The 15267-nt window shown below is 47.6% G+C and overlaps 1 protein-coding gene across 1 annotated transcript in view; it reads right to left on the minus strand.

Annotated features, from left to right (window-relative positions):
- Positions 1–4711: 4711 nt before the first annotated feature.
- SLC25A20 (solute carrier family 25 member 20) overlaps positions 4712–15267 on the minus strand; it is a 43487-nt gene continuing 32931 nt past the window's right edge. Inside the window, exons 5-9 of the mRNA XM_050780980.1 lie at positions 10984–11101; positions 7321–7393; positions 6864–6973; positions 6279–6403; positions 4712–5555 (exon numbers count right to left, since the gene is read on the minus strand). Of these exons, the coding sequence (XP_050636937.1) occupies positions 5493–5555; positions 6279–6403; positions 6864–6973; positions 7321–7393; positions 10984–11101 (489 nt within the window). The 3' untranslated portion in view covers positions 4712–5492. The remainder of the gene's footprint in view (positions 5556–6278; positions 6404–6863; positions 6974–7320; positions 7394–10983; positions 11102–15267) is intronic.

Here is a 15267-nt window from a genome sequence, read left to right on the forward strand (position 1 = left end):
CCTCTACATGCCAGGCCCTCCCGGATTTGGTACTCCCAGCTCAGTTCCTACCAGCAACAGTTTCTATGTTGCCTTAGAAGTGTTCATGAGCCGCTAGTTGGCAAAAGAGATTGAGGAAGTGAGCTATGTTTTCTCTGCCCTCACCCAAGCTGTCTTTCAGCCTCTACTGTGGCTCCTCCAGTGAGGCCACTGCCTTTTGTACAGGAAATCTGATCTGTCTTAAGTGCCCATGCTCCAGGGAGCAGTTAGTTCCCAGGCCACATTTGTGTACCTGTGAGCCATCCCCATGCCTGAGACACTATGTCCTGAGAAAGCGTCAGTTTCTGCAGTAGAGCCAGGGTCTGCATCTGAGACACCTCAGGGCAAGGACAGCACCTAGAAAGCACAGCGAAACTGGCTAGAAAATCACAGGTCTGCATGCTTACCAGAGCAGAGAAAGCAGAAAAGGGACCCCTCAGGGACACCTGGCCCTGGGGCTTTCCCAGTGCCTGTCAGGACTCTGTGCCACCCCTGATCTGACTCACAGGCCAGGTACCTAAGCTTGGACTAGGTGGTACAGACAGGTCTGCTGGAGCCTGGATCAAGCAGCCTCAGGACAGCCTCTGATAGCATCACAAGTCTTTCTTCTCGAGACCCAGACAATCCCCACTTTATTATCAGTTTGCCAATGACCTTTGCAGATCAGTTTACCCTGTCTGAGCCTTGGCTTCCACTTCTGAAAGTGGGAGTCAAAATCCCTACCCAGAGGCTGAGTGCAGTGGCTCATGCCTGTAATCACAGCACTTTGGGAGGACAAGGCAGGCAAATCACCTGAGGTCAGGAGACCAGCTTGGCCAACATGGTAAAACCCCATCTCTACCAAAAAATACAAAAATTAAGGCCAGGTATAGTGGCTCACACCTGTAATCCCAACACTTTGAGAGGCTGAAGTGGGTGGGTCACTTGAGGTCAGTTCAGGACCAGCCTGGCCAAAATGGCGAAACCCTGTCTCTACTAAAAATACAAAAATTAGCTAGGCGTGGTGGTGTGCACCTGTAATCCCAGCTACTCAGGAGGCTGAGGCAGGAGAATCACTTGAACCCGGGAGGCAGAGTTTGCAGTGAGCCAAGATCGTGCCACTGCACTCCGGCCTGGGCAAAAGAGGGAGACTCCATCTAAAAAAAAAAAAAAAAAAAAATCCCTACCCATTAAACATTGAGTTACAAGGGAATAAAGAAATAAGAGAATAAATTTATAAGGAGGTTAGAAAAGATGTAGGGGGTTCCAGCCTCAAAAGACCGTAAGGTGGCCAGACACAGTGGCTCATGCCTGTAATCCCAGCACTTTGGGAGGCTGAGGTGGGCAGATCACGAGGTCAGGAAATCAAAACCATCCTGGCTAACACGGTGAAACCCCGTTTCTCCTAAAAATACAAAAATTAGCCAGACGTGGTCACGGGCACCTGTAGTCCCAGCTACTCGGGAGGCTGAGGCAGGAGAATCGCTTGAACCTGAGAGGCAGAGGTTGCAGTGAGCTGAGATCGTGCCACTGCCTCCAGCCTGGGTGACACAGCGACACTCTGTCTCAAAAAAAAAAAAAAAAAAAAAGGCTGTAGGGAAACAACTGTGGGGTAGAGATAGTATGACTTTATAGCTGAAATGGTGCTACTGTGCTTTTAACAATTACTGTTGCAACAACCTGTGCTCCCTCCCTCACCTTTGGCCCAGTTATATGCCTCTTGGTGCCTGGGTGAGGCTTTTATCACCAGTTGGTTGTTTAAAAAAATCACTGTCTGGCTCCCAGTTGTGACTGTCTGTGAAAGACAAATTGCTAGGGAGGGCCCCAATTTTCCCCCGCTCCTTACCCTGTCAGGAAGAGAAGAGATATATCAGGAACAGGTGGCATTTCAAAGTGCATCATAAAAAGGAAGCACCAGCCAGGAGGGAGTTACTCAACATCTGCTCTGCTCCCTTCACAAATATGCCTCCAGGGGCTTCCCTATTTGACTTAACATCTATTGAACACCCAAAGGAGTAAAATAATCTACCATCACTAACATCAAAGAACCAAAATACTCCATTTTAAAATGGAAAATGTTTCCAAGGGCAAATTATCCAGAGGCACAGACTGTAAAAGTGATCCTAAGCCATGGGAATGGCTGGCATTTGGCTGAAATGCAAATACATTTACTGGGGTTTCTAGGCAAAAGCTGAGGTTTTTGAATAGTCTCAGTCGGCGCAGTGGCTCACACCTGTAATGCTAGCACTTTGGGAGGCTGAGGCGGATCACTTGAAGTCAGGAGTTCGAGACCAGCCTGGCCAACATGAGGAAACCCCATCTCTACTAAAAATACAAAAAATTAGCTGGGTGTGGTGGCAGGTTCCTGTAGACCCAGCTACTTGGCAGGGTGAAGTAGGAGAATCTTTTGAACCAGGGAGATGGAGGTTGCAATGAGCCGAGATCATGCCACTGCACTCCAGCCTGGGTGACAGAGTGAGACCCTATCTCAAAAAAAAAAAAAAAAAAAAATTCAAATTTAGAACAGCCTCAGGACTGGGTGATATCAAGAAGAGCTTCAGGCTGAGCACAGTGGTGCATCCCTGTAATCCTAGCACTTTGGGAGGCTGAGATGGGAGCCCAGGAGTTCAAGACCAGCCTGGGCAACATAGGGAGACTCCATCTCTACAAAAAATAAATTTAAAAAATTAGCTGGGCATAGTAACACATGCCTGTGGTCCCAGCTACTCAGGAGGCTGAGGTGGGAAAATTACTTGGGCCCAGGAGGTCAAGGCTGCAGTGAGCCATGATCATGCCACTGCACTCCAGCCTAGGTAACAGAGTGAACCCTGTCTCAAAAATTTTTTTTCTAATAAAATAAGATTTAAAAAGAAGAGCTTCAGGAGACACATATATGGCCATCTTCAAATCAATGAGATATTAAACAAAGACATCCTCCAGGGTTAGAGGAAGCAGGCTTAACATTTAATTAACCTTGCCAGACAGAGGATATACAATTTTCATCTTTAAAAACTGTTCAGCCTGGGCAACATAGTGAGACCTCATCTCTACAAAATTTTTTTTAATAGCCAGGCACAGCAGTACACTACAGGTGTACTGTACAGGTGTATTGGAACCTGTAGTTCCACCTTCTTGGGAGGCAGAGGCGTGAGGATCATTTGAGCCCAGCAGTGAGCTCTGATCTCACCACTGCACTCTAGCCTGGCCAACAAAGTGAGACCCTGTCTCTAAAAAATTTAATTAATAAAAAGTAAATTAATTTTTTTTTTGAAATGGAATCTCACTCTGACACCCAGGATGGAGTGCAGTAGGGCAGTCTTGGCTCACTGCAACCTCTGCCTCCCAGGTTCAAGTGATTCTCCTGCCTCAGCCTCCCAAGTACCTGGCACTACAGGCATGCCCCATCATGCCTGGCTAATTTTTGTATTTTGAGTAGAGATGGGGCTTCACCATGCTGGTCACGCTGGTCTTGAACTCCTCACCTCAAGTGATCCACCCTCCTCGGTCTCCTAAAGTACTAGGATTATAGGCGTGAGCCACTGTGCCCAGCCAAAAATGTTATTTTCTACTCGGCCAGAATTCCTATCTGGTCATTTAGAAATATATTCCAAGCTATAAAGCCTCCTTCTTTAAAGTCCCAAGTCTTCAGCTTCCTGCTGGGTTGATCACAGCCCCAACTCCCAGATAGGGGTGTGTCCCTGCCCTTCTTACCAGGTCTTACTCTGTTGCCCAGGCTGGAGTGCAGTGATGTACACTCGGCTCACTGTGGCCTCAACTTCCTGGGCTCAAGCGATCCTCCTACCTTAGCATCCAGAGTAGCTGGGACTACAGGCACACACCACCATGTCTGGCTAATTTTTTAATTTTTAAAAAATTTTGTGTAGAGACAGAGTCTTACTATATTGCCCAGGCTGGTCTTGAACTCCTGGACTCAAGTGATCCTCCTTCCTTGGCTTCCCAAAGTGTTGGGATTACAAGCGTTGCATGATCCACTACGCCCAGCTTTTTTTTTTTTTTTAACCGTTCAAAACTAGAGACAGAGTAATGGTTCTAAAGCCAAAGTCCAAGAGTCTCTATGCAGCTGCAGTGAGACAGGAAGTGCCAGTGGAACTGTAACTGTGACCACCAGATGGGACAATCCCAGAAAAGCCCAGCTCCAGTAGCTTCAGCAAGCTCTCCCCTCCACCAGAAAGTAATAGCCTAGCTTTATGACTCTCCAACTCCCTCACCTTTTCTGGACACACCTGGATAGCATCATCTGCCTGATTAGCAAAGTTAAGCTAGCTACCTCAGATAGCACAGCAACTTCAAAGCCCACATGAAAACCCGAGATTGCTTTTGTCCTTTTAGAACAACTGACTCTCCATCTGTTAGCTCAGACACCCATGGGGCTCAGGGAAGAGGGGAATAAATGAAGGAATGGGTTGCAGGCTGGGCCTTGGGAGGGCCTGTGTGCCAGGCTTGCATTGAGGCCTGTGTGAACAATTACCAGTCAAGTCACACCACCCCACACACCCTCCCTAGAGCAGCTGGGGCTAGGGCAGTCAGAAGGTAGAACCAGCCAAAACTTCCTCCTCTTCCACCTCCTCCTGCTGGATCCCCCAGCCTAAGGTTCCCAGGGAAGAATACTGGATCCCGGGAAGCCTCCACCAAGGCCACAGGCTGCCTACTGAAATGTCCCAGAATCAAAAGAAGAAAATATAACACAATGCAGAAATTAGAAACAATGTTTATTGTTTCTTGTTAAAATAGGGAGCACTCATGAGAAAAGAGTATGTAAAAAGGACCTTCCTACATCCTGAGCTTTTTCACTTATCCCAGCAGACTGGGACTGTCCTCACTGTGTAGGAGGGAAAGTTCTCCACCTGCTCCCAGAAAATCAGGCTACTCTAGTTTTACTTTTGATTACTTGCATGCATTAAAAAAAAAAAAAAATCAAAATCCAATGATTAACAGTCTACCTCCTCCTAGGCATATATGCCTAGTCCACTTGGACACAGAGGTGGGCCTCAAGTCCAGATCCACATGTACAGCCCAGGATTAGATGGCACCCTGGAAATCAAATGGGTATTCCTGGCTAGGGACTGAAGAAGATCTCAGCTCCTGGTGATCTGGTTGAAAATCTGCACAGTGCTTCCAGTGAGAACCTGAGATTCTCTCTTTAATGAGGAATACTTTGGGTGTGGTAGGACCAGCAGTCAACTGGTAGGCAGCATTCTTGCCACAGGTAGTATCTGGTCTAGAAGCTACTTGTTCCATTTCCAAATCCTTTTAAGATCCCTTAAATTGACGAGAATGAATTCAAGTTTCAAAGTGACACAAAGTTATACAAGGTACAGGATGTCATTAAGGTAACGGTCTCACCAAGTCCATGCACAGGGCTCTGATCCCACCATTCCCCTCCCCTTGCCCTCCAAGACTGCTTAGTTCTGCTCACTACTCCTTCTCCTCAGCGACAGCTTCCAGCATCCAGCAGCCTTGAGCAGCCTTCAGCCTCACAAGTTGGGGGTGGCCCAATTAAGGAACTTCATGGCAACTTCAAAGCCAAGGAAACAGGCCTGAGAAGGGGTTGGGAGGAAGAAAAAAGCCAGCAGGAATAACTATTCATAGACTATTCAAAGGACTATGCTTTGCTGGCCCTGTCAGGACCACAGCCCCTCCCTAACCCCACACCCACTCCACATCAAGGATGCAAACTCTGCTCTCTCATTCCTAAGAGGAGAAGAAAATTTATATCCCACAACTGCCCACTTTTTTTTTTTTGAGACAGAGTTTGCTCGTCACCCAGGTTGGAATGCAATGGTACGATCTCGGCTCACTGCAATCTCTGCCTCCTGTGTTCAAGCAATTCTGCTTCCTCAGCCTCCTGAGTAACTGGGATTACAGGCACCTGCCACCACGCCCAGTTAATTTTTGTATTTTTAGTAGAGATGGGGTTTCCCTGTGTTGGCCAGGCTGGTCTCAAACTCCTGACATCAGATGATCCACCTGCCTCAGCCTCCCAAAGTGCTGGGATTATAGGCACTAGCCACCATGCCTGGCCTCACAACTGCCCACTTCTAATGGCCAGGTCAGGAAATCAAAGCCCCTCACCTCAGAGATCCCCAAAGGCAAGTCCTCCTGATAGCTTCAGGGAAGGGAGCAAATAAGGAATGCTCTGGCTGAAGATAGGGCTTTGGTAAAACTGAGACCCCAGTCCTATCCCAGGAACAAGCAAAATCAGACCACATGCACCCTGCTCTGAGCCCCAAAAGGAAAGCACAGCCCTGCCAGCTACTCACCGCATTGGCTGGGAAGGCTCGGATCATCACTGCATTGAACCCTTTGTATAAGGATGTGACTCCTTCATCCCGGATCAGCTCCCTCAGCACATCTCTGAAACCATTAGGGTATTTCCCAGGAGGTGCTGTGGGGCAGAACCCAATTTTTAAGGCTTCAGGAAGGAGAAACTAGTAGTTAAGTCTTCCTGAAGGGTCAGGATTAGCACAGGGAAAGGACACCTTGCAGGTCATCTGGGACCAGTCCATAGAAAACAGTTCACCTTGGGACAAATACACAAATGCCTGAATTACTTGTGCCAAGGGAGTAGAAAAGAGGGAAGAAGAATGAAACAGCCCTTCTGTTCATGTGGGGGAGGAAGAGTAGACTTGACTTCTTATCATACTTACCTTGTGTTTAGGCTGTCATGAAAATGAGTCTAGGGTTCCTAGAATGCAAATGACTGTGAGGTAGAATGTTGGTCAGGCAGATCCTGAGTGCTGCCATGGAGAGTGAGTATCCCTAGGGCCCTATGAGCTTTGCACCCCAGGATTAGCCAGTGCTGGGGACCCACTCTGCCCCTGTCCACCCCACTACTTTCCACTCACCAGTCTGGAATCGAGACTTGAGCACATCTGGGGGGATTGCCACAGCCCAGTTGAAGATCCCTGCAATGCCCCCAGCCACCAAGATCCGAGGGACACTGAGTTCACTGACCCTGTATAACACCAACAACAGCCCCAGTTAGACAAAGGCTGTGAGAGTGGCATTCAGACTATCCTGCCTGTGGCAGACAGGGCAGTTACAGAGAAGCAGAAACTGGATGGAAGGAGGAGGTATAAGGCCAGTGCTGCTGGTACTCCTTGAAGGAGGTTTCATGCACCTGTTTCAAATATTTGCTCCACTGGCTGAGGCACAGAGTAAGAGCTAGCTGGACCTCAGCAGCCACAAGAGGAAAGCAGATATGGAGCCAGGAACAACAACTACTACTTTCAGATTCACACACAGGAGAGAGCAACACACCCATGACCGGGGAAAGTAGCTTCCAAATTCTGTTTTCCTCACCTCTTTCCCTCTGGAGTGAAGATGTTTTTCAGCCATTCATATGTCATGAAATACATTCCACTAGCTGGGACATCTGTTAGTGGCAAGAAAGAGGTGAATTAAAGTACATAAACTCTTCGCCAGGCATGGTGGCTCACACCTGTAATCTCAGCAATTTAGGGGGTTGAGGGAGGGGGATTGCTTGAGGCCAGGAGGTCCACACCTGGTCTGAATTATTAGTAAAATTGTTTTTTAATTGGGTGATTTGGTTCAATTTATTTGCTTTCTAAACATTAGCCTACAGTAGTAATTTATGTAGACTAAAAAAGCATTAAAAAGAAAAAAAATGCCAGGCATGATAGCTCATGCCTGTAATCCCAGCATTTTGGGAGGCTGAGGCGGGCACATCACCTGAGGCCAGGAATTTGAGACCAGTCTGGCCAATATGGCGAAAGCTTTGTCTCTACTAAAAATATAAAAATGGGCCGGGCACAGTGGCTCATGCCTTTAATCCCAGCACTTTGGGAGGCCGAGGCGGGCGGATCACGAGGTCAGGAGTTCGAGACCAGGCTGACTGACATGGTGAAACCCCCATCTCTACTAAAAATACAAAAACTAGCCAGGCGTGGTGGCGGGCACCTGTAATCCCAGCTACTCAGGAAGCTGAGGCAAGAGAATCCCTTGAACCCGGGAGATGGAGGTTTCAGTGAGCTGAGATTGCGCCACTGCACTCTAGCCTAGGTGACAGAGTGAGACTCCATCTCAAAAAAAATAAATAAATACAAAAATGGCCGGGCGTGGTGGCTCACATCTGTAATCCCAGCACTCTGAGAGGCCGAGGTGGGCGGATCACGAGGTCAAGAGATTGACACCATCCTGACCAACATGGTGAAACTACATATCTACCAAAAATTAGCCAGGCATGGTGGCATGTGCCTGTAATCCCAGCTACTCAGGAGACTGAGGCAGGAGAATCACTTGAACCTGGGAGGTAGAGGTTGCAGTAAGCCGAGATCGAGCCACTGCACTCCAGCCTGGTGACAGAGCAAGACTCCATCTCAAAAAATAATAATAATAATACAAAAAATACAAAAATTAGCCAGGCCTGGTGGCACATGCCTGTAATCCCAGCTACTCAGGAGGCTGAGGCACAGGAATCACTTGAACCCATAAGGTGGAGGCTGCACTGAGCCAAGGTTGCACTTATGCACTTCTGGCTAGGCAACAGAGCAAGACTCTGTCTCAAAATAAAAGAAAAAGAAAAAAAAAATCCCCACAGACTTTTTTTTTTTTTTTTTTTTTTTTTTTTTTTTTTTTTTTTTTTTTTTTTTGAGACGGAGTCTCACGCTGTTGCCCAGGCTGGAGTGCAGTGGCGCGATCTCGGCTCACTGCAAGCTCCGCCTCCTGGGTTCACGCCATTCTCCTGCCTCAGCCTCCTGAGTAGCTAGGACTACAGGCGCCCACAACCGCGCCCGGCTAATTTTTTGTATTTTTAGTAGAGACGGGGTTTCACTGTGGTCTCGATCTCCTGACCTTGTGATCCGCCCGCCTCGGCCTCCCAAAGTGCTGGGATTACAGGCTTGAGCCACCGCGCCCGGCCGACTTTTCTTTTCTTTTAAAAATAGTATTATTATTATTTTATTTATTATGGTTTTTTGTTTTTTTTTTTTTTTTTTTTTTTTTTTGGAGACAGAGTCTCGCTCTGTCGCCCAGGCTGGAGTGCAATGGCGCAATCTCGGCTCACTGCAACCTCCACCTCCCAGGTTCAAGCAATTCTCCTGCCTCTGCCTCCTGAGTAGCTGGATTACAGCATGCGCCACCACGCCTGGCTAATTTTTATATTTTTAGTAGAGACGGAGTTTCACCATATTGGTCAGGCTGGTCTTGAACTCCTGACCTCATGATCTGCCTATCTCCCAAAGTGCTGGGATTACAAGCATGAGCCACCACGCCCAGCTATTATTATTTTAATAGAGACAAGGTATCACTATTTCACCCAGGCTGGTCTCGAACTCCTGGGCTCTAGTGATCCTCTCATCTCAGCCTCCCAAAGTGCTGAGATTACAAGTATGAGCCACCACACCCGGCCCCTACAGATTTCTTGAATGCAGAAATGCCAAGCTTGGCACTAGACCCTTCAGGGATTCCTGAGAGGGTCCTCAGCAGCCACATCCTATTTGCAATAATCACTTTGCAGCTATGAGATGCTGCTCTGGGCCAAGCACTGGTGTAAGTGAGTACAAACACACATGATATAATTTCTTTTTTTTTTTTTTTTTTTTTTGAGACGGAGTCTGGCTCTGTCACCCAGGCTGGAGTGCAGTGGCGCGATCTCGGCTCACTGCAAGCTCCGCCTCCCAGGTTTACGCCATTCTCCTGCCTCAGCCTCCCGAGTAGCTGGGACTACAGGCGCCCGCCACCTCGCCCGGCTAGTTTTTTGTATTTTTTAGTAGAGACGGGGTTTCACCGTGTTAGCCAGGATGGTCTCGATCTCCTGACCTCGTGATCCGCCCGTCTCGGCCTCCCAAAGTGCTGGGATTACAAGCTTGAGCCACCGCGCCCGGCCCACATGATATAATTTCATTAAAGTTCCCTCAGCTGGGCTTGGTGGCTCACGCTTATAATCCTAGCACTTTGGGAGGCCAAGGCAGGTGGATCATCTGAGGTCAGGAGTTCGAGACCAGCCTGGCTGATGTAGTGAAACCCTATCTCTACTAAAAGTACAAATATTAGCCAGGCATGGTGGCACGCACCTGTAACCCCAGCTACTCAGGAGGCTGAGGCAGGAGAGTCGCTTGAACCCGGGAGGTGGAGGCTGCAGTGAGCTGAGATTGTGCCACTGCACTCCAGCCTGGTTGACAGAGCAAGACTCTGTCTCAAAAAATAATAATAAGGCCAGGTCCAGTGGCTCACACCAGTAATCCCAGCACTTTGGGAGGCCGAGGCGGGTAGATCACCTGAGTCCAGGAGTTTGAGACCAACCTGGCCAACATGGTGAAACCCCATCTCTACTAAAAATACAAAAAATTAGCCAGGCATGGTGGCATGTGCTTGTAATCCCAGCTACTTGGGAGGCTGAGGGAGGAGAACTGCTTGAATCTGGGAGGTAGAGGTTGCAGTAAGCCAAGATTGTGCCACTGCACTCCAGCCTGGGCAACAAGAGTGAAACTCCATGTCAAAAAATAAAATAAAAATGTTAAAAAATAAATAAGGTTCTGAGTGGTGATGGTCCATGTGGGCAACTGACATGCCCACAGTTATAAGCACAGTTGGTGTATCTGGCCTTCCTCTAAGCTGCCAGCTCAGGACAAGAGTAAGACTGTCTCTGCCTTTCCTACTGCCACTAAAACAGGACATACTTCTCAAAATCAGGGAGATGACCACTGTCCCCAAGTCACTCTTTCTTCCCACTCCTCCCCACAGCAATGATTTCTATCTACTTGCCACTCCCTTCCAACTGTGATGCCATGACTTCTACCCCTGCAAACACTTGGGAAAGATGGAAGGTCCCCTCATCCTAATCTATGTCCATGCTGGCCAGGATGAGACATTACTGCCAGTATTCTCAGAGATGTGACATGCATGGTGCCGAGGTTAATCTGGCAATTCAGGCAAGACCCTCTGTGGCAGACCCACCTCAGGTGACCTCTCCAGGTGACCTCAAGTGGAGGCCTCAAAGGTTACCTCGCATAAGGGTAAGCACAGTCCCTTTGTAGATGCCTCGGATCCCAAACTCCTGGTACAGCTTCTTTGCACAGTCCAAGGTACCAGTGTACTTGGTTTCTCCTGAAGAAGCCTGAATCTGGGAGGGAGGAGAGGATCATTAAGTCAGAAACAACATTAGAGTCACAGGCCCAGCAGGTTACAGGAGACTACAAAGTAAGTATGGCCATTATGTGTTAGAGCAATGAAAGACTTCACTGTCAAATTGAGAAGTATCTGGAATGTGTGATCTTGGGGCAGGTACTATGAAATAAGGCTAGGTGAAAAGATCAGAAAATATTCACATTGACTAGAAATAAAACCACAGAAAATCTGAAAAACAAGTTGAGGAGGTCGAGCGTGCTGGCTCATGCCTATAATTCCAGCACTCTGGGAGGCCGAGGCAGGCAGGTCACCTGAGTTCAGGAGTTTGAAACCAGCCTGGCCAACATGGTGAAACCCTGTCTCTACGAAAAATATAAAAATTAGCTGGGCATGGTGGTGGGTGCCTGTAGTCCCAGCTGCTCAGGAGGCTGAGGCAGGAGAATTGCTTGAACTTGGGAGGCAGAGGTTGCAGTTAGAAAACATATTTACTGGCCAGGCGTGGTGGCTCAAGCCTGTAATCCCAGCACTTTGGGAGGCCGAGACGGGCGGATCACAAGCTCAGGAGATCGAGACCATCCTGGCTAACACAATGAAACCCCGTCTCTACTAAAAAATACAAAAAACTAGCCGGGCGAGGTGGCGGGCGCCTGTAGTCCCAGCTACTCGGGAAGCTGAGGCAGGAGAATGGCGTAAACCCGGGAGGCGGAGCTTGCAGTGAGCTGAGATCCGGCCACTGCACTCCAGCCTGGGCAAGAGAGCGAGACTCCGCCTCAAAAAAAAAAAGAAAAAGAAAACATATTGTACCACTGCACTCCAGCCTGGGTAACACAGTGAGACTCTGTCTCAAAATTTAAAAATAAATAAATAAATAAATAATAAGTTGAGGAAATCTGTCAAACACAATAAAGCTATTTGGAAGGTCTAAAAAGGAAGCAACAAATACTTTAGTCATTCATTTATTCCTTCAATAAATAGCCCCTGAAGACCAACTGCATTCCAAGCCTACCTGGTCATGAGGCTTGGTTAAGAAAAGGTGAACAGAAAATTTCACTCAGAGCTCTAAGTGCCCAGACAGGGGTCCTGTACAGAGAGGGCTCCTATGCAGAGCCAGAGGAGGGCCAAAGAGAGGCTCCTACCCTGTCCCTCAGAGCCAAGAACCTGGGGTAGGCAGGGGTAATCCCAGGAAAAATCTGAAAGACAGCTCCATGCAGGATCCACACGGGGATCCCGCTTGTTCAGGGCCAAGAGGAGTCAGAACACACAAGAGCATCAACCAAACAATAATTAAAGCTGGAAAGGGAGTTCAACTTTAACAGTTCCAAGGAGAAACACTTACAAATATATAAACCAAATAGTTTTTTTACATACCAGGATTAACCAGTTAAAAAATAATAGAAAACACTGGGCACGGTGGCTCACACCTGTAATCCCAGCACTTTAGGAGGCTGAGGCGGGCAGATCACGAGGTCAGGAGTTTGAGACTAGCCTGACCAACATGGTGAAACCCTGTCTCCACTAAAAATACAAAAATTAGCCAAGCGTGGTGGCGCACGCCTGTAATCTCAGCTACTCAGGAGGCTGAGGCAGGAGAATCACTTGAACCCAGGACGTGGAGGTTGCAGTGAGCTGAGATCATGCCACTGCACCCCAGCCTAGGAGACAGAGCACGACTCTGTCTCAATCAATCAGTCAATCAATCAAGGAAAGGGATCCCATTCAAAATAGCAATAAAGGCCGGGCACAGTGGCTCACGCCTGTAATCCCAGAAGTTTGGGAGGCCAAAGCAGGCAGATCACCTGAGGCCAGGAGTTCCGAGACCAGCCTGGCCAACATGGTGAGATCCCCATCTCTACCAAAAATACAAAAGTTAGCTGGGCATAGTGACAGGCACCTGTAATCCCAGCTACTCAGGAGGCTGAGGCAGGAGAATCACTTGAACCTGGGGGGCAGAGGTTGTAGTGAGCCGAGATTGCACCGTTGCACTCCAGTCTGTTTGACAGAGTAAGACTCTGTCTCAAAAAAAAAAAAAAAAAAAAAAAAAGGCAATAAAATATATGTGAATTAAGCAATAGGCTTTGTATAAATAAAACTCTAACATATCTGAGGATTACAAAATAAGAGGTCAATAAAAAGAGTCCCAATTCTAGTTGGGAAAAGTTTTCAATCAGAAAGATTTCTATTTTTCTAAAAATAATAAATTTAAGATAATGTCAATTGAGTATCAATGGGTGTTTTTGGTATAACTTCTGCAAAGGATCTGGACATATGTACCTGGTATGTCTGAGGAACAGAAGGAAGGTCATGTGATCTGAGAATGCTGGAGCCAATTCACAATGACCTTGGGGGCCATGGAGGATTGGGCATGTAATAACATATTTACAGAATCCTATCATTGTTATGTATGTAGAGACTGTAAGAAGGGAAACAAGTAAAGAGGCCCTCACTGTCATCCAGGACAGTGATGAAGGTGGCCTGAAGCAGTATGCCGCAATGGAGATGGTGTGAAGGGATGGATTTGGTATAATGTTGAAAACCAGCGTAATTGCTCAACAGATGGAATCTAAACTGTGGGAGAAAAAGAGGAATTTAGGAGGACTCCTGGGCTATAAGTCTGAATAATTACAAGGATACTATTGTCATCAACTGAACTGAAAAATGCTGAGAGTAGAGGAGGTACAGGGAAGACCAGGAGTTCGGTTTTGTACATGATGACTTTGAGGCACCTATTAGCATCCACATAGAAATGTTGGATAAACTAGTCTGGAGTTCAGGAAAAGTCTGAGTTGGAGACATAATTTTTTTTTTTTTTTTTTTGAGACGGAATCTGGCTCTGTCACCAGGCTGGGGTGCAGTGGCACGATCTCGGCTCACTGCAACTTCCGCCTCCTGGGTTCAAGTGATTCTCCTGCCTCAGCCTCCCAAGTAGCTGGGACTACAGGCACGCACCACCACACCTAGCTAATTTTTGTATTTTTAGTAGAGATGGCCAGGATGGTCTCGATCTCTTGACCTCGTGATCCGTCTCCCTCAGCCTCCCAAAGTGATGGGATTACAGGCATGAGACACGGCGTCCAGCCAGAGATATAAATTTGAGTCATCAGCATAAAAATGGTGTCTAAAAGTCATGAGACAAGGCTGGGTGCAGTGACTTACTCCTGTAATCTCAGCACTCTGGGAGGTTGAGGTGGGCAGATCACTTGAGGCCAGAGTTCCAGACCAGGCTGGTTAACACGGTAAAACCCTGTTTCTAAAAAAAAAAAAAGTCACCCCAAATTAGCTGGGTGTGGTGGTGTGTGCCTGTAGTCCCAGCTACTTGGGAGGCTGAGGTACAAGAATCACTTAAATCCCGGAGGCCTGGGTTGCAGTGAGCTGATATCACGCCACTGCACTCCAGCCTGGGAGACAAAGCAAGACTCTGTCTCAAAAAAAAAAAAGAAAAAGAAAAGAGAGAACTAACCACTGCAGTGTAAAAGTCACCAGTGACCGGCTGGGCACAGTGGCTCATGCCTGTAATTCCAGAGCACTTTGGGAGGCCGAGGCGGGTGGATCACAAGGTCAGGAGATGGAGACCATCCTGGCCAACACGGTGAAACCCCATCTCTACTAAAAATTAAAAAAAAAAATTAACCAAGCATGGTGGTGCATGCCTATAATCCCAGCTACTCAGGAGGCTGAGGCAGGAAAATTGCTTGAACCAGGGAGTTGGAGGTTGTAGTTAGCTGAGATGGCGCCACTGCACTCCAGCCTGGTAACAGAGCGAGAATCTGTTTCAAAAAAAGGAAAAAAAAAAAAAGTCACTAGTGACCTTCATAAAACCATTTATTTGCAGTTGTGAGGCAAAATCCAGATTGGAGCAGGTTTAACAATTAGAGAAGAGGAACTGGAAATGGCAGGTAGAAAAAAAAATAAGAAACAGGCCAGTGTGGCAGCTCACACCTGTAATCCCAGCACTTTGGGAGGCCAAGGTGGGTGGATCACCTGAGGTCAAGAGTTCAAGACCAGCCTGACCAACAAGGCGAAACCCCATCCCTACTAAAAGTACAAAAATTAGCAGGGTGTGGTGGTGCGCACCTGTATTCCCAGCTACTCGGGAGGCTGAGGCAGGAGAATCGCTGGAACCTGGGAAGCAGAGGTTGCAGTGAGCCGAGATCATGCCACTAC

This window comes from Macaca thibetana, chromosome 2, assembly GCF_024542745.1.
Source record: "Macaca thibetana thibetana isolate TM-01 chromosome 2, ASM2454274v1, whole genome shotgun sequence".
In the NCBI taxonomy this organism is placed as follows: Eukaryota; Metazoa; Chordata; class Mammalia; order Primates; family Cercopithecidae; genus Macaca; species Macaca thibetana.